Source organism: Amblyomma mixtum, chromosome 2, assembly GCF_055824585.1.
Source record: "Amblyomma mixtum isolate Tamu chromosome 2, ASM5582458v1, whole genome shotgun sequence".
Lineage (NCBI taxonomy): Eukaryota > Metazoa > Arthropoda > Arachnida > Ixodida > Ixodidae > Amblyomma > Amblyomma mixtum.
Window position 1 is genome coordinate 244,520,909 of NC_143013.1, and position 18,670 is coordinate 244,539,578.

The window sequence follows — 18,670 nt, forward strand, 5'->3', positions numbered from 1 at the left end:
GACATCACGAACGAACCTTCATGTTCTGAATTCCTTGATATTACGAAGCTTCTCAATTTTCCAGCACCACCCCTGTTGAAGCTCCATGTGACCAAGGGTAGCTCTGGTTGGTTGACCTTGATGTAACAAACTCGCTAATCTTTCACTGATCAGCACTACAAATTAAAAAAAGGAGGAAGATTCTCCTGTCCTCCTTAGTTTCATTGATTGTTGGCTTCCTTCATGTGTGTGTCAAAACGAGCCTCTCATTTCCCTTTCTTTGTCTACAGAGACTATTATATGTACAACATTCGACGTAGAGGAGGTGATGTGGGGAATCACAATGCGCTTGAGAGTAAAACGAAATGAAAGCAGGCTAGTGATAAAAAATTCGGACCAAGAACTCGTGTGTAAGCGCCGCGGTGGCTCAGTGCTTATGGCTCTCAACTGCTGACCCGAAAGACGCGGGTTCGATCCCAGCCGCGGCAGTGGAATTTCTATGGAGGCGGAATTCCAGAGGCCCGTGTACTGTGCGATGTCAGTGCACGTTGAAGAACCCCAGGTGGTCAAAATTTCCGGAGTTCTTCACTACGGCGTCCCTCACAGCCTAAGTCGCTTTGGGACTTTAAACCCCCCATAAACCAAAGAACTCATGTGTGTTGATTCCCAAATGCTTTGTGATTAGTTACCAGTTGCCCTCAAGTGCTTGTGTCATGTGCCTCCCATGTCCACGTCCTGTATCTGTGGGTTGCGCAAGACCCTCAGTCATGTGTGAGAATTTCACATGCCACACTGGCTAGCTTGCGTCCAACCATGCTGATCTGCACCCCGCACTGTGTCTGTCCAGGTGTGCCCCCGTACTGGAGCTGGTGCTGCACATGCTGCGCGCGCTGCTGGCGGCCTCGCGCACCCACCTCAGCCACCACCAGCTGGAGCACCCCATTGTGACCCCTCCCTGTGCGCCCCCCATACTGCCTCCCCCTCCGCCCCTGGCTGCCCCGAACTCGGGGCAGGCAGTGCCCCCTGACAAGGGCTGCTCCGAGGCCGAGAAGGACCGCGAGGAGCTGCGCTTGGCCCTGGTGGCCGCCCAGGAGAGCGCTGCCGTCCAGATCCTGCTTGAGTGCTGCCTGCCCACAGACGCCGAGAAGGTTGGCGTCTCCCCTTCTTGCACTGTCGTCTCGGGGCTTGTGCAATGGGGTGCATACAAATCTGCGAGCACATACACTTCATGTGTATATTGCTCAGGCACATGCATAGGTAAAGTACTGTAAAATCTCGTTAAGGTGTAACTCGTGGTGCCACCGAAAAACTGTGCACAAAGCAGCTGTATGCCCTAACTGAAAATAGCTTAATTACTAATCTAAGTGTGCCGCCACGGTGGCTCGGTGGTTATGGTGCTCGGCTGCTGACCCGAAAGGCGCGGGTTCGATCCCAGCCGCGGCGGTTGAATTTCTTTGGAGGAGAAATTCTAGAGGCCCGTGTACTGTGCGATGTCAGTGCACGTTAAAGAACCCCAGGTGGTCTAAATTTCCAGAGCCCTCCACTACGGCGTCTCTCATAGCCTTAGTCGCTTTGGGACGTTAAACCCCATAAACCAAACCAAACCAAACCTAATCTAAGTGTGCCCAAGGAGGTAACCTATTCTGTCTGTCACAGAGGCAGGCAGCCTTGTAGCCTCAAAGGCATGTAAACGAGGCCTCAGCTTCTCCATTTGGCCCTGTCTTTGAGTGAAGAGGTCAAACACATCCAGCATGCATGCAGTTTTTCCAGAGGTAGGGCCTGGGCTGCCTTCAGCTTCCTCAATGGTGTTGCTTGCACTAGGTGATGTATCACCAGTGATAGAAGAAACAGTATCGCTATGGGACTGCACTGAAGAAGTCTCAGGTACACTGTTTATGTCTCTTTTAACATACAAAAGGTGACAGTTTCTACAGCGCTTTTCCGTTGAAGAATTTCTGCAAAGAGCCTTTCACAGGTGTTGGCAGCAGCGGCTGTCAGCACTCGGAGATTCACCCCATTGCTAGGCACACTGGGGAGTGATGTCACTTGGGAAGCAGTGGATGTGGGGAGCTTGTGATTTATGGCAGTGCCAGTGATGCGGCAGCGCAGTGAAACAAGGCCAAATCACTGCCACGTAGTGACGAAAGTCAGCCACCAGTGGGGCAGATGCCGTTGCGACACGCAGTTTGCTGCACAGTGCCACAATTGCGCACAGTTTGCTGCAGCCAGCCTAAACACCTGAGCTGCACAGTAGGCAAGTCGTATGAGGATAAGCGGTAGCTATGGCAATGGGCTTGTCTGTGTTGCCTGGACTGGGACTGCTCGAACATTGGCAGCCTTGGCAATGGCAGGGAGGGGTGCATTCTGCAAGGTCTCGAAGGTGTTCTTTCTCCGGACGTTTCAGTAGCTGCAAGCATGGTCATTCCATGCTGTGCTGTATCAGCAGCTATGTGTTACCACCATCTGTGCGTTAGGAGCACCAGTGGGGATTCCATGCAGTGTGGATGCTTTAAAGGGATACTTAGGCAAAATCTTGCAATTGAACAAAAACGCTGAAAATAGATTCTCGGAATGTGATTACATCAAAGTCTAGTCGTCACTGTGCATATTTTTCAGCGGTTGGTTTTATTTTTGATGTTTTATGAGCGCATGCCAAGCCCTCCCAGCCGGCACGAGGTGAAGAGCGTGACGTCATGACACCCTCGTCCGACAGGTATCCGGTCGCGTCACTCAAAGCGCGATGTCACACTGCAGTTTGGGTAGACCAAGCGATAAAGGCGCATTCACACTTGGACATTTGGCGGCGAGAGTGAGCGGAAACCGGCACCACGGCAGAGATTCCACCGAAATATCCAGCAGAAAGCCCGATCGGTCAAGGGCCGATTTCTGCTGCCGGAAAAAAATTCCGCCGATTCTCATCGGCCGCTAGTCCGAAGTTGCATTCCCATGGCGACAAATATGGCGGCGCCCTTCGATGCATGACGCCTCGCTTCGGACTGGATTTGTCGTTGTTACTGCCTTCTTCAGCGCATTCAATGGCCATAAATGGGCCACCGGTCTTTCCCTTCGTCTCCTGTCGCCCATAAGAAAACGTACCAGTAATAAATTTGCTTTATTTTTTATTTAGAGTGATGATTCTGCCCCCTTTAGGCTTACAAGATGCGTTGGTTTGTTGACAACATGGTTGCCTTCCTAACCACCAGATGGTGCCACTTGTCTAAACATCGTCGCGCCTCTGTTTTAAAAGTGAGAATGTTAGAAATGGTGTAATGTCCGCAAAAAATAGCAGCATTTAGCGTACGTAAACGTGCATATGGGTATGGTATGTAAACAGCATCGATTAACGTCTTGCCATATCTGTTTACGCCGTGAGCAGACGACACATAGATGCAAAACTGGAAAACCCGGGAGTTGCTTGGTGGCTTGGCTCTGTGCTCTTCCTTGCAAAAAAGGGGTGCTTAGGTTCGCGTGCGGTCTTTTTTTCCAAATATTTTTACGAAAAGAGGGGGGTGTGCTTAGAATCGCAAAAATGCCATATTTTTCTTTTGGAATTGCTGGTGTACTTGGAAATTACAGAGACAGGTCTGTTGCAGCTAATGCAGTGCCCATGATTCTGAGCATATCATGCGTCATTGCACTGCACCCTTTTTTTTTGTCTTCGCTGGATGGGTGAGTAAAGGTAGGCAACATAGGTAGGTAAGGTTTCAATGGGCACCATCCCATTTTGTTCTTAGTAAAGTTCTAATATCTAGCTCTTTCTAGGTACAGTAAAAGCTCGTTAATTCGACACTGACGGGACCGCGAAAAATTGTCGAATTATCCGAATGTCGAATTATCGAATGAACAGCAAAAAAACAATGTTTGCCGCAACCTTTATTTGGCAAAGAAATCTGTTATCGTTGCCTGCTTTTTCGAGCGAATTTGAGCGACTATGATAGCTCTAACAGTTGCCAGGTGCTGCGCGGCACACGCACCGTCAGGGATTTTTTCACAGAAGTCCTCCCGCACGGACAAGGCTTCTGCGGCTTCTTTCACCGTGCACTTCGGCATTTGGGGCAACTGCTCACAATCGTCACCTTCCGACGAATCGTCGTTGTCAGCGCCTGTCACTTATATTATTACATCCTCGGTCAGCTGACAGGACACAAAGGCAAGGCGCGTGCCTGCGCGCTACCCACACGAAAGCAGCGCGAGGAGGAGGTGAAGCGAGCGCGGCTTCTGCTGCTTATCTGTTCTTTCAGCGAGCGTCCGCTTCGCGGTTGCTGCTGCCACGCGCGTCTTATCTTTTCTCTTTATCTTTCCTCTGATCTTCTAACTCTCCTCTATCTGCACTAGGCAGCATTGGTTGCTCGGCTGAGCCAGTGGGCAGGCCCGTGCAATTTCCTTTCACCCTTCTCTCCGTCGCAACAAAACAGCAACAGCAAGCAGCCCAATAAACACGCTGACAAAGCGCGCAATTACCAAAAAAGGCGCCGCCTTATGGTTAAACAACGGCGATCGTAGCACCAAGAACACGCGGAAACGACGACACAGGACACCAACACGACTGCTGCGAAGCACAAAAAAAAAAAAAAGACTCCAGCCGCTTCAGCCGCCGCCGCTGCTAACCTCGCTTCCCTCGCCCTCGCTCACGCTGCTGACGGCGATCACCATACAGATGGCCTATCAGGCATACGGTAGCCCCGCTCGTGGCAGTGTTTTTTTCTTTTTGCTCTCGGCGCACCGGCTTGGCGGGCTGCGGATCGAGTGAAGTCGAATTAACCGACGCACGGCAAAATTTGGTCGAATTAACGAGAGTTTCGCCCCATAGACTCCTATGTATAATTGTAGGGACCTCGCGTGCGCGTCGAATTATCCGATTTTCCGAATTAACGGGGGTCGAATTAACGAGCTTTCACTGTATGTTGATGTTTGTCTGGGAGCAACAGATGCATAGGCAGGATGATAATTTTACCCTTATTGCATTCCTTGGTGTCAAGAGTACCCAATGGCATGCATTTCAGCGAGTTTCCTGCAGCAAATTTTCTTCAAAACTTTTCCCAAAATACTTGCATAAAAACTGCACAAGTGCTCATGGAATTGTTTTACACGAAATTAAATGACATATCTAAAATCAGCACACAAAAATACATGTGGCCTGACAATTTCATTACTATATCTAGATTAATAAAAAAATTTTTTCAAGACCAGGGTCCCAAATCAGGTGTCCTGAGGACCATAATGGCACTGCAGGCTGGAGAAGCGGCTTGAAGGGCACGAAGCTATGATGACTGTTAGTTGGTTTCATATCTCACATATTTTTTGGGGTTTGCAGTGTTCTCCACTTTTCACTGGAAATTTGTTAAGCGCTTCTTTCTCCTTTTCTAAAGTTTAGAAAGATGCCATACACACAGTAACTTGAACTTGTTGCACATTTCTCACTGCGGACTCAATGTCGGCATGTAATGGTGAAGGTCGTCATGCCTGAGTGGGCCGGCATCACTGAAGTACAAGGGCAATGTGTACAACCATTGTGCAAGCACGAACTGCCCTTATAGCTTAACCCTTTCACTGCCAGGTTTTTTTACTCACATCTGCACACACCCTGCCGGGTTTTTTTGCATGTTAGTTTCCTGGAAATGTTTTGCTAGTAACGCACTAAAATGCTCTGCAGGACATGTAGACATGTTTATTCAGGATAATCTTATAGATATTAGTTGTAATGAATCAAATCTTCCAGCACTAATCTGGCCTCTCGGATTTCCTCTTCTTACTTGGATTTTTCGGTGGCAGGGGGACTTCATCACTGTCATCACTCGACAAGGCACTTAGGTGGGCTCCTTCCTGGTTCTCATTATCATTGGACTCCGAATTCACAAGCAATTTTGAATTTCTTCGTCCGTCAAAGCGCGGACGAGTGTGGCACATAGCCTCATGGCTGCTGTGCGCAGACCAAAACGAAGTGACTCGGATGTGGAAACATGCGCACCATCTATTGTGTAAAATTTACCCTACAAGATTTATGAATTTATGGGGCTTCTTCATAGACGGCGCTACATGTAAGCATCGTTTTTTTTTTACACAAGTATTATCGGGAGCGGCAGGGGGTGAGTTAAAAAGCCAAAACGAGTTGAACTCGGGAGAGGCAGGGGGTGTGCATATGTGGTAGCCCGAGTTATCTCGGGAGTGGCGGTGAAAGGGTTAATGAAGGAACAACGGAATTCGGTGTACTGATCTGATGGGCTGCCATATGTCCCGCTTTTGATAATTTGTTGCTGAATAACCCTTGTCCCTGTGCAGAGTGCAAGTGATGGCTTCCTGACCGATCTTCGGGAGGTGCGCACTTTGGTCTGCACCCACCTGCACCAGATGTTCATCGCCGACCCCAACTTGGTTCGACTGGTACACTTTCAGGTCTGTTGGTGGCACCAGCTTATGCTCTTTGATATCAGTCACATCAGCTGCATGCTTGGTTTCATTTCTTGCTTCCCGTGCTTATGGTCGCGAATTTTAATGCCAGGGTCCTACGAATGGACCCTGCATGGACTTCTAGATGAGTTCCGTGCAGTATCTTTCTCTTGCTTTCTTTTTTATCTGATTTTTTTTTCACCAATGTATTTTGCATGGACTCAACATTGTGGCACCAAGTATGTATGTAGATAAATCGGCGTCATTCTCTTTTTGGTGTAGCTTGTCAGTGTTGATTTTTGTCAGTGCTGTTTATATTTTGCAAGGCGTCATGGGGAACATAAAATGTTCGCTTCTTTGCTTGCTTATACCTTTCTTATTGTTTCTGATTCGAAGCAGAAGCTCATATTTTGTCTTGGACAAGTGCAGCATGACCGATTGCCCACTTTAAAAAAAAAAGTTGAAGAAGTCGCAGTTGTGCAGTCTTCATGGAACATGCAGATTTGTGTGCTGGCCTTTTAATTTCATGTAAAACAAGTCCTTATGCATTGTATTATGTAGGTTTTTCGATAGAGTGTTTAAGAAATATTGCTACAAGGAACTTTCATTATTTCTTCGTGACATCGAGGAATGCAGTGATGGTAAAATTATCATCCTCCCCTATTGACTATCATAGAACTTGAGTTACACGATTTTTAAGCTGCCACTCCAGAAACAGGGATACAAACTTTTCTTCCCGTTTCTGAAGTGGCAGCTTCAAAACCTCATAACTCAACTTCTATGATAGGCAGGATGATAATTTTCTCTTTATTGCATTCCTTGATTTCAAGACAAATTAGTGGCATTCATTTCAGCAAATTTCCTGCAGCAAAGTTTCTTAAATGCTCTCTCCAAAAGATTTTCGTAACATATTGCATAAGTGTACAAGTACTTGTTTTACATTAGATTAAGTGTTGTATTTAGAATCAGCACAGAAAAATACATGTTCCCTGAAGATTTAATAATTTTTTTTTTTTAGGAGAGCAGGGTTTTCCTTTAATTTTCATTTCCCTTGTGAGAGAAATATGTGGGGCATTTTTGTAAAATGGGCTATAAGCTGTGTTTTTTTTTGGTTTTGCATAGAGCATCAATATCTGTTCTTGTCTTGGGTTGCCATGCCATATAGTTTCTTTGGCTTGTCCATAAGCCAGGAGTACAAGAGAGCATACTTAGTTACACCTCTCTTTTATGCCATAAGAGGTGTATCTGTGAATGCTCGTGTTAAAGGGCATTGATGTTTGGAATTCATTACAGCACTTGTGTCACCACCGGTCTTGTTCTGACTTGGCCGTTCTTTTATTTGTGCAGGGCTACCCCAGCGAGCTGTTGCCTGTGTCAGTATCTCTCATCCCATCCATGCACATCTGCCTGGATTTCATCCCAGAGCTCCTCGGTCAGCCCCACCTGGAGAAGCAGGTAGCACAGTACACTCCTAATACTGCTTGCTTTCCTTGTCGTCAAGAGAGGTGCTCATTGCAGGAGCTAGTGATATTTATCACCGTGTAACTGCAGCAATGGCTCATGCACCGAGTATGGACGATAGTGTTGTGTTCAAATCCCTTTGCCAATGGAAATCCAATGCTACTTTTTGGTACTTCCTTCGAGCATTGCCTGAAGAGATGCTCAGCTTTTTCAGGGGTGTGGAAAAAGTGCTGCTTGCTCTCTTGCACCAGAGTGTCGGCGCATCAGAACCAGGCCTGGGGTGGGGTGCTGCCAGATCCCAGTGAGCCAATTTCAGGCATCAGTAAGGCTGCACCGGTTCATGTGTAGGCACACTGCAGAGGCCTACTCAGTAGCCAGGAAAAGCACTGCCTCACCTGAAGGAGCTTGCACCAAGCTGGATGAAATTAACCGCAGGCTTAGGAGGTTTGAGTCCCGCCTTGGCTTGAAAAGAAAAAGTCACAAAATAGAAGGCCTGTTGGAAGAAGGGCATCATTTCGGGCTCTTGCTTGGGAACAGGTACTAATTTAAACTCTAAAGGGATTGAAAACTTGTTCGAATTGAGTAGAATCTCGATGGTAGAATCTCGGTTGATGCAAATTTTAGGGATGATATGATTTCTTAAAATACCCTTGACCCCTGAGTGCATTCTATACAGTGAGCAGAAATTCGGGTGTTACAACCTTCTCCCCCACCCACCTGCAAATGAGATACAAACGCGAGCTGCGACCGCACCCTTCAGCACCAAGTACTTGCTGCCTGTACATCACTGACGCCGCGGATTAGCAGTGGCACGCAGCCATAAATAAACCTTGTCAACCAAAATTGCGAAAATTCTGCATACAAACTTTTGTTGTTTTGGGTAATACGAATTTCCGATTATACTATCTTTCGTGGCCCTGTGAGATCCGTATGATTGAGATTTTACTGTGTGTGAAGTTTGAATTAAGGCGAGCCTCTCAGGTGCACATTATGCTACCGGAACTCGATTCAAATAAAGTGGAGGTTTGACTTAGGTGAATTGGAATTAATGAGGCTCCACTTGTATGCTAGTGCATGACTTCAGGCATATAGGGTCGATGTTTTGCAGCAGTCTGTAGGTGCTGAGCAGCTTCACCCGTTAGTCACTTTCTTGGGGCAGACCTGCTAAATTTGCTTCATGTGGCTTCCTGTGTCATTGTCATCAGGCCAGTGACATCTGTCGTAGGACAAATGCCTCTCCCGTTGACCTCCAAATGGAATCCACTCTGTAACCCTAGTGGGCCATCAGCTATTGGTTCCCCACATTACATGCTCTGCCCACGTTAATTTCCTCTTCTTGATTTTAGGTAGAATATCATTAACTCGTGTTTGTTTGCCAAGCCATGCTGCTTTTTTCCCTATCTCCTAAACACTGTTCCTATTGCTTTCTATCTCATGCATCACTGTGCAGTCCTCAATTTTCAACGCTCTTTTTTAGGCTCCAGTACTACCATTGTCAGTGAGCTTCTAATTTCTGTCACATCAATCAAGCTTTGAAAAATTGTATGTCAGTAAATTTTTTGGTACAGAGAGTAGGTTTGTTCATGAGGGGTTACAGTGCTGGCTGGCTTGACTTATTTTGCTTTCTTCTATCTCTCTCTCTTTCAGGTGTTTGCCATTGAATTGGCATCTTACCTCTGCCTGCAGTATTCCATTGCCAAGTCTCTCAGCATTGCCCGTCTATGCATCAATGTAACCCACACCCTGCTAGGGGGTAAGTCACATTCTGTTCTCTTTACTGTCTAGACTTGTATTTATCTTTGCAGAAGTCGTTTTCAGTGCCGGTTAAGGGGTTATTAAGAACTTATTGAAGAGAGTTCACAGCGGCTATTTCAAGTTGGCCACTGCTGTGCACTGTACGCCCAACACCCTTCTGGGATTTATGGGCCACAGTCATGTGTGCAAATACCTTTGCATGGATTTCTTTTGTGAAAAGAAGCTACAAAGTGGAATTTAGCTTCAACTGCACAACATTTGATGTCCTTGTGGTGCCACTCCGTTGCTAAAATGTACGTGCCTGTGTCCATTGGCAGTGCTTCCCAGCTACCAGCGGCCGCTGCTGTTCCTGCCTGCGCTGCCTGCCCTGGTGCGCATGTGCCAGGCCTTCCCACCACTGGCCGAGGACGTGGCTGTGCTGCTGCTGCAGCTGGGCCGCGTCTGCCTCTCCCAGGAGTGCACCACGGCACCACCTCAGCTGGGTGGGTGAGCCCTGGTGGGGGCACTACTCGTGGGAGCCTTTTCTAAGCAGTCGGCCTATTCCGACTCGTGACACATTGAGAAAACTCAGTGATGCTGCTGCTGGGGAGTTGGTGGCAGTGTGGCCCAGCCTCAGAGATCCGTGTACGGAAGAAAAGCATTAGGTGGCAGCTTGGGCTTGTTGGTAACACATGTCAACAAAAACAGCGCAGGAAGAGAACAAGGACAAGCAAGGACACACACGAGCGTTAACTTCCAACAGTTTATTGTGAGCCGCAGGGCGGTAAATATATACGACGTGGCGATACATTGCACAGGCGCAGGACAAAAATTTTCAATAGTTTCTCAGATGATGTAGTTCTTTCCGAGATAATCCAACAGATGGTTTTGCGGTGCACAAGTCACCTAGGCTATCTATGGCTTCAGCTTCAATAATTTCACGGGTAAGTTTGGTAGGGTTCTTGGTGATTACATTGCATGATTCATAGAGAGGTACACAATATTCACAGTTTCTGCAATGGACATCAAGAAAACCCCCTCTTTTTTCTTTTACATTGTAACGATTTTCTCGAAGACTTTCGTTCAGGCACCTTCCACTCTGACCCATATATTTCTTTCCGCATGTCAATGGTATGCTGTGCACAACTGATTCCATACATTCAACGAACTTTGTTACATGCTTCGTGGTACACCCACTCTTTTTCGCAGGGCCAGGTCTTGTCAAATTGCAGAATTTCTGCAGCTTTTCAGGAGCTGAAAAAATGACTTTGACATTGGCCCGTTGTCCAATCTTCTTCAAATGATGAGACACACCATGAATGTATGGAATAATAGCAAATTTTTGCTTATTTGCTGAAAGGGGAGGGCCATCTAGAGGGGAACAGATCTGTGTCATGAGAATTTCAGCAATACTTGCTAGGACATGCATAGGAAACCCAGCGTTAGTTAGCCTCTGTACTTGTTCAGCGAAACTTGCTGCCATTAGCTGTGAACAGGACTTTTTTATGGCATTAGAGAGGCATAACGAAGAAGAAGAAAAGCATTGGCGTCGGTGAAGTTTTGTCGGGAGGACGGCCAGTGGTGATGATGCCCGTATTTCATTTGCTGGCCTATTCTAGCCTACAAAAGCTTGTTTTTTCTTCAGAAGCAGTCTCTTTGGGATTAGAATGTGGTACAGCCACCGACCAATCTTTCAGACTTGGCGGGACCCGAAAAATTCATGAAGTTCAAAAAAATCACTGCAGTGAGAAAAACAGAGCTTGAAAAATTGCAAATTTCGCAATTTTTCATGTTGCACTTGCAAGTGACAGTATTAGCCAGCATTTCAGTCGGAGCCATGCTTTCGTCATGCTTTTCGCCCGAAGTGTGGCCGGACAGTGTTTGTTTCCCCAGTCACGGTCGCGAAGGCTGGTAGAGGGAATTCGTGGGGAGCATCTGCCTCCTCCATTTCGCATCAGACCAGGGTAACGGCATTTCAAATGCAGCTGCTTCCCTATTATCATTGCAATCACGCACCCATGATGGTATTTTCTTAGTAAACCACCTTATAGGAGTGGAGAGTGAAGCGGCAAAGTGTATCCCAGCCACTGCATCCAATTCAATCCATCTGAATCCAAAATGGCACCCTCCACGGCCGGATTGATGGAAGAGACAAGTTTTTATGTCAGCAATGTTCTTTCAAAATCATTATTTTTTGGGTTCCGTACATTCTTGCTAGAGTCTATTTCAGTGAAAAAAAAACTTTGGAATCCATTCACTCCAAATTATTGGTCTTGAATATGTACATTCTTATTGGTCTTGAATACAGTCGACGACCGATTTTTCGGACTCTCGAGGGACCGCGAAAATGACTGAAAAATCGGGCAGTCCGGAAAATCAAATTTCACCGAAAAAATCACGAACTTATTACCACTATGCCGGAGAAAGCGGCCAATTGTATTGCACACATTCTAAAGCTCCTCATGACTATATTTCGCCGCGCGAAATACCGTATAAACGCGTATAAGGGCCGCACTTTTTTTTTTCCAGATTCGAGGGCCAATTTTCGGGGTGCGGCCCATACACGCGATATGCGAAAAAAAAAATTTTTTTAAGTAAAAACACACCAACCAGGGAATGAGCGACATTTATTCTACATTCAATCGTCACTCGCGAAGTATTTAGACTCCTGAGCTGGTGCTGCGCTCTGGTGCACGCTCATGCCAAAAGAAGCCGCGCAGCATGTCCGCTGTCAACGCATAGCCGTTGTTCCGAAATTCCATCACATAGAGGTGCAGCTCTTCTTCCAGTTCAGGAAACTCGCACCGCTTGACTCGGAAAGCGCGCTTTTTGCAGCTTGTGTTTCTCTTTTGGTTGCACCATCATCGGACGCACTTCTCGGCCACGTCGAATTTCCCGCCCGCCGCACGCTTACCGACCACGTTCGAGAGCTAACTCCCAGCCGTGTAGCTTAAGGTGCTTGCCCATCGCGCTAAAACTGTGAAGCTCGGCGGCAGCACGCGAAAGCCACTATCACGGCGAACGCGCTAACACGCATGCTGACACGCCACGAAAGGCTGGAGCTGGTGATACTGATGCCGATGTGAACAGCGGAAAATCGCGACCGAGAAAAATGTTGATGAGATAATGATCACGGCGCCATCCATAGACAGCACTTGGAAGCTCCGGTGTGCGCGCGTGGCCTCCGCGAACGGCGCAGCGCCGGAGCAGATCGCGGCCGCGATAAGATCCGGCGGCGCGCCCGAAGCGCGCTTCGATCGCGGAGGCCACGGCTTGCGCGTAGCCTCTGCGATCGTATTCGCGTTCCGTGTTCGGGACTAAAGACTCGGCACAGATGAGTTCCGTGAACTCAGACTACGGTTTAAGTTCGTGCGGCGGAAGACATTCAAGGACAGTACGAATTCGAAAACACGCGCGCGCAATGTGCCGACTCGCGCAGAATTTCAGCGTCGCAAGAGGCTCCCTTTAAGCTTGAATTTCGTTTTGTTTGATCAAGTTTTCGGTATCTCCTGCAGTCTGAATTAATGAGGTTCCACTGTACACATTATATGGCGGCTTGGGTACTGGCGGCGAGTGCGAACGAGGTCCGAAAAATCGAGTGGTCAGTTGCGGTGCGTCCGAAATTTCAAGCGCTCTTACACATTGGCTCTATGGGCCATGTCGCGGTGCCGCGAAAAAGTCCGAATAATCAAGCATGTCCGAAAAATCAGGCGTCCGAATTTTCGGTCGTCGACTGTATGTACATGTACATATGTACTATCGCGCTCAATATGAGTTGCAACGCGCGGTCATCGACCGGGGCTCGTTCCGTGGTGTGCCTCCTTCAAACAGTCGCTCGGAATTCTGGGAGAAACTGCTGTTCCAGGAAACAACAGCACCCCCGCTCAGGAAAAAAATTTCTCCCAGAATTCCGAGCGACTGTTTGGAGGAGGCACACCACGGAACGAGCCCCGGTCGATGACCACGCGTTGCAACTCATATTGAGCGCGATAGTACATGTAACATGTACAGTCTTTACCAAAAGTAACCCGGCACAGGTGGTTTGTTTCTTAGCCGTGTAACGAAGTACTTATGGCAGTCCTTTAGCTCCGATTCTGTGTAGAGTAAGGTGAGCCCTTGTCCTCGCGTTCTGACAACTTTCGGTCTTTAAGGGTGCTGTAAAGGCTACGTTATACACTTTAGAAACAAAACACTGTTGCTCGGTTACTTTTGGCAGAGGGGGTACATATGTACTTCTATGTACAGAAGTTGAGAGCTCAGGGCGGTTGTTTCTAATCCATGTAGTGGGGCTTTTGTAGCATCCATGGAAGTCCTAACCTTTAGAGGGGAGAAGACTAGAGTTCCTCTTACCGTCTAGAGAGCTGAAACGCAGGGGACACATAACGAGCCACACTACATGACACAGATTGAAACCGTCTTGGTCTCTAATCTTCTGGCTAAGGGTGCACTTGTTCCTATGGAGTATGTGACAGTTCCTCAGCAAAGTTGAAATATCACACAAGTCTGAATAATTAGAGTCTGAAAAATCAGTCGGCTCCTGTAATCTGTAGATGCAGGCTGGCTTCACCAGGGCCTAGCATAGTGGTGTAGGTAGGTACCTTGCCCCTGCCTTGTCATCACGAAGTGGAGATTGCCGCTGCAGTGGCTCAATTGTTATGGCGCTCGGCTGCTAGAACTTCATTCTGGCAGAAATGTTGCTGAAGCTGTACTTCTGTGCCAAAGTAGGGCGATGCATTCACTGTTCATTGAACTGGTGGGTTTTCGTGGCTGCTTAGTGGTGTGTCACACTGAACTGAGATGATTTGCAGGATTTTTTTTCGTGATATGTGAAGCTTTTATGTGTGTCGCAGTCGAGTGTGTGCAGGCTGTTCTTTTATGAAAAATTTAGTTACAAAATTTTGTGGCCTGACCCAGGTTTTTCGGCCAATCAACTGGAAAAGTCCGCTGCCAGCATGGACGACAGCGAGGGACCTGATGGTCGTGTTCCAAGCAACAGTGCTCTCTGCAGTGCAATCCAGAAGTCCTTTGCTGACCTGTGTGACAATGCAGTGCTGAACCGGACTATATACTAGAGCCAGTGCAAGGCTTATGGTACTTTATGCAGTGCACATTGCAGGGTTAGTGGAATGACCTACAAGCCTTTTGCAGTGTATGGACACGGCACGAACAGTCACAGACGTGCTGAATGGGCTGCAGTCATCGCATAAATATCTGAGGCATGTTGCTTGAACACACAGGAGAAGCTCCCCATTGGCTCCTCAATTGCAAGCGGAGAGATTGATGGATGACATCAGAAGCAGGTGCAAAGGAAGCAGTCTGTATGATGGCGCAATCTGGTGGCATGAAATGTAAACCCGCCAAACTTCTCTTTGGTAAATTAGCAGTAGCAAAGTGATGAGTGCACAGGTTGGTTTCTGCCTCAAGATGCTACAAGCATGCGACAGGTTCCAGGACTGCCTTAAAAATTTACATCATCATTGCACCATGAGAGAGGGCAGAGTTTTTTTATTCCGGCCTGCTCTTGCTCCATGGCTCGCCGGAGAATGCACCTTGGAGTCTAAACATTTCCCTGGAATTGCTGATGCATGCAAGACGTTCAGGTGGGCTTGCCACCAAAGGTACAAACTTATTGTTTATTGTGTCAGAGTTTGTTGGACGACAGTCCGAGTTTGTTGGACACCTCGTCTTCAATGCATCTTGTAAATAGGGTCCCATATTTTTCGTTGCTGAGGGCTGTTTTTGAATCACCGTTTAGCATGTTTTCCCATTTTTCTTATTCACTTTTTGTCCGGTGTAAGTCAAGAAACTTTCTTGCAAGTTGTCCTTCCTCTTTGTGTTGCCTAATTTATAACATTAAAGGTCAAAGTTGTAAAATGTTTCTGTGTGGCTCACATTGCACATTATTCTAGTGTTTTAAAAATAAGCTAAAGTGGTCACTTATAAAAGCATTGCCTGGTGGTTTAAAGTCTGGCAGAACACGGATTTTTGTAAAAGGTAGAGGCAAAATGCTGCATATGACTTAATGCTGTAGTATCAACACCACAGACGTACAGGGTTAGTCAAAAGTTCCCACGTTACGGGGTCTCTTCTCAGTATATCCTGGCACTTATGATGCTGATAAAGCTACCAAGGTTGTCGGAGGTCCGAACGATACTTCTACCTTCTACAGATATATTTAGCCCGCAAAGAACTCAATGATTCGGCAGCGGTGATACCAACAGGCATGCTCGGTGGTCATCAAACAGAATACCCGCCACTCTAGTCCATGCTCAGTTTAAAGCTGACAGCAAACTTTCGAGATATGGTGTACAAAGTAGTCACAACATTCCGGAACGGGATAGAATCATTTCTTCCTGTCTGCGATCTTTCCGAGATAAATCTGGTCGTGTCTTGCATCATGAAGCAATAAAAGCACGTGCCAGTGTCATCAGACATGAACAAATAAACATTACAGAGCTTTGTGGCAAACTTAAATCCCCAATGCGACCTATTTTTCGTAGCAGCTGCATTTGCTTTTGCCTTTTATTACTCTTAGTGCCATCCATTGTTAGTTTGGCCACATTGTTCTACGAATACAGCACTGGCGCGCTGTTCTAAGGTGTCAGGACAAATTTCACACCGCACGGGCCTTATACCCCTGCCACACGGCAAATTTAATGTCATTCTCATCGAATGACATTTGTTCGACTTAATGTCATTTTTTCTGCGCGCTGCTACACGGCAAAAACTAATGTCATTTGCAAATGATGGCGATTGCGATGGAAAGAGAGTACAGTGAGTACAGCATACAAAAATTTCGATGTATGCTTCAATACGTTGCAAAAAGTATTGCTTTGCTAATGGAAACCGATTCTAAAATCTTCATCCTCATTTTAATCAACGTATCTAGATAGGCGCGCTGTGCGAGGGATCTAAAAACGTTGATTTCAATAACGTGTTGATCACTGCTATCCACCACAAGTCCAAGCCAAGCCAAACCTCAGCCAGCGGCGGCAGGCAAATGGTGGACGTCATATTGTGAAATGCTCTCTATGGTGAAATTAGACAGTATTAGCTGTGCATCCGCAAAAGCTTTGCGCATGCTACGGGCGCACCTTGCACGCACTGCCGCCCGTCCTCACAACAGTTTTGGTAGGGAGCACAGTGGTTGGGTGTGACTAGCGTAGCGCGCAAGAAGCATAACATACTGTGGCGCCATCTAGACGATAGCAAGTCAAACCTCCTGAACTGAGTGCCGAAAAAACGTTTTTCTCTTTTATTAACGGCAGTAATGAATGCAATCGAAGGCTTTGTTTTTTTTTAATGTAAATCAATTGGATGAAATGAAAATGTAGATTCTAGTGCAAAGTTGGAGAAATACTTCGCTCGGGGTCGTTGCTATGACGACAGTGTACGCCGTACATAGTTAAGCCTAGCATCAAGAAATTCTGAAATTTATCTCAAAAGCGACTGATATTTTAAACCTATATTGTTACGGAGGGATGAGAATGCACAAAATAAAAGCGAATACAACCGTTTAGAGCAAGCTATCGCGTCGAAAAATGCAGCGGCGACGCAGTATTCGGTCCGAAGCGGGCGAGCTGGGCGTCGCCATGTTGTGAATGTTAACCACGCAAGGCTGGTAGCGAGAGTGAGTTTTATTTTTTTCCAGTTCTATTTGTCATTTTTATATACATAAATGAACGACAGCACAATCGTAGGGACGCGGAAATATTACAGTGCTTGTGACGTTTTTGTAATCGTGTTTTTCGGTGTATATTCTCACCAAGTCTCTGGTGTCGAGGGAACACATTAGCTCGGACGTCGCAGGCGAATGTGTTCAGGGAACTCATTCGATACCTAATGTCGTTTTCATCGAATGACATTAGATTTTCTCGTGTGGCAGCTAACTAATGTCGTTTTGAACGAATGTCATTCGATGGGAATGACATTAAATTTGCCGTGTGGCAGGGGTATTAGTTCGAATCCAGCTGAGCATGGAGGGATTTCTCCATATGAATGTGCTTGTAGTAACCAAAAATTTGGTCTAAGCATCATTTCGGCATCAATGTGCTGCTATTTTGGGAACAGCTAGCATTCAGATGAAATTTCAAGTACCATGAAGTGGCTGTAAATAAAAGGGGAGGAGTAGAAGCTGTTCTGCTCATCCAGAAATGAAAAAATTGGTTTTGAAGTAATGGAAGACGCAGGCTTTTTGCGGATGATTGCATCCTTTATCGTCGCATTGTCACTAACAGGGATCAACTATCGCTTCAGAATGACTTACACATAATAGAACGGTGGTGTTCCGACTGGCTTATGCAGCTGAATGTCTCAAAGTGCCAATTTATGCAAGTATCGCGAAAACGTTCCAACATCAGATCTGCATATTCACTCCTGTCAAACACGGTAACCCAAGTCCAATCATATCGGTACCTTGGAATCACTATCTCCAGCAAATTAACCTGGTCGGAACACATCTTATATCTAGCATCTAGAGCATCAAAATCACTTGGCCTCATCCGAAGATCCCTGTACCTAGCCCCTCCTTCTGTTCGAAAATTAGCATACGAAACATTCACCCGTACCATACTTGATTATGCAGCGGCTATATGGAATCCTCACCAAGCATACTTAATTAACACCTTAGAAGCCGTTCAAAACCGAGCAGCCCGTCTTATATCCTCAAATTACAATAGACACAGCAGTATCACCAGTATTAAATCTTCACTTAACATCCCGCCACTAGAGCTCCGACGGAAAATCGCACGACTCTGCCTCTTTCATAAGTTATATTACAATTTTCCTGATCTTCGTAACACATTATTACTAGCTCCCATCAGAACATCGCGCCGCCTGTTTAACCTCCTCAGCATTCAACGTATACATGGATCGACCTTGGCATTTAATAAATCTTTTCTTCCAACTGCAATAGAAAATTGGAACCTGCTACCCGACTACATTGTTAACGAGCGCGAAGCTACTAAATTTCGACAGGCATTAATTAATCACTGTACTGAATAAAAGACACTGCTCAAACTTCAGTTACACTTATTCTTTTTCTTGTTGTTGTTGTTACCGCCTAATTCAGCCTTGCGCCCTTCATTATTGACCAACGTTGTATTGTGAT

The 18,670-nt window shown here is 46.5% G+C and overlaps 1 protein-coding gene across 2 annotated transcripts in view; it reads left to right on the top strand.

The window, feature by feature from the left end:
* IntS2 (integrator complex subunit 2) overlaps positions 1-15,441 on the top strand; it is a 47,946-nt gene extending 32,505 nt beyond the window's left edge. For both annotated transcript variants that reach the window (XM_089573437.1, XM_089573438.1), the window contains 6 exons: positions 827-1,127; positions 6,259-6,372; positions 7,714-7,821; positions 9,475-9,580; positions 9,900-10,064; positions 14,476-15,441. In XM_089573437.1, the coding sequence (XP_089429563.1) occupies positions 827-1,127; positions 6,259-6,372; positions 7,714-7,821; positions 9,475-9,580; positions 9,900-10,064; positions 14,476-14,633 (952 nt within the window). In that variant the 3' untranslated portion in view covers positions 14,634-15,441. The remainder of the gene's footprint in view (positions 1-826; positions 1,128-6,258; positions 6,373-7,713; positions 7,822-9,474; positions 9,581-9,899; positions 10,065-14,475) is intronic.
* Positions 15,442-18,670: the final 3,229 nt, after the last annotated feature.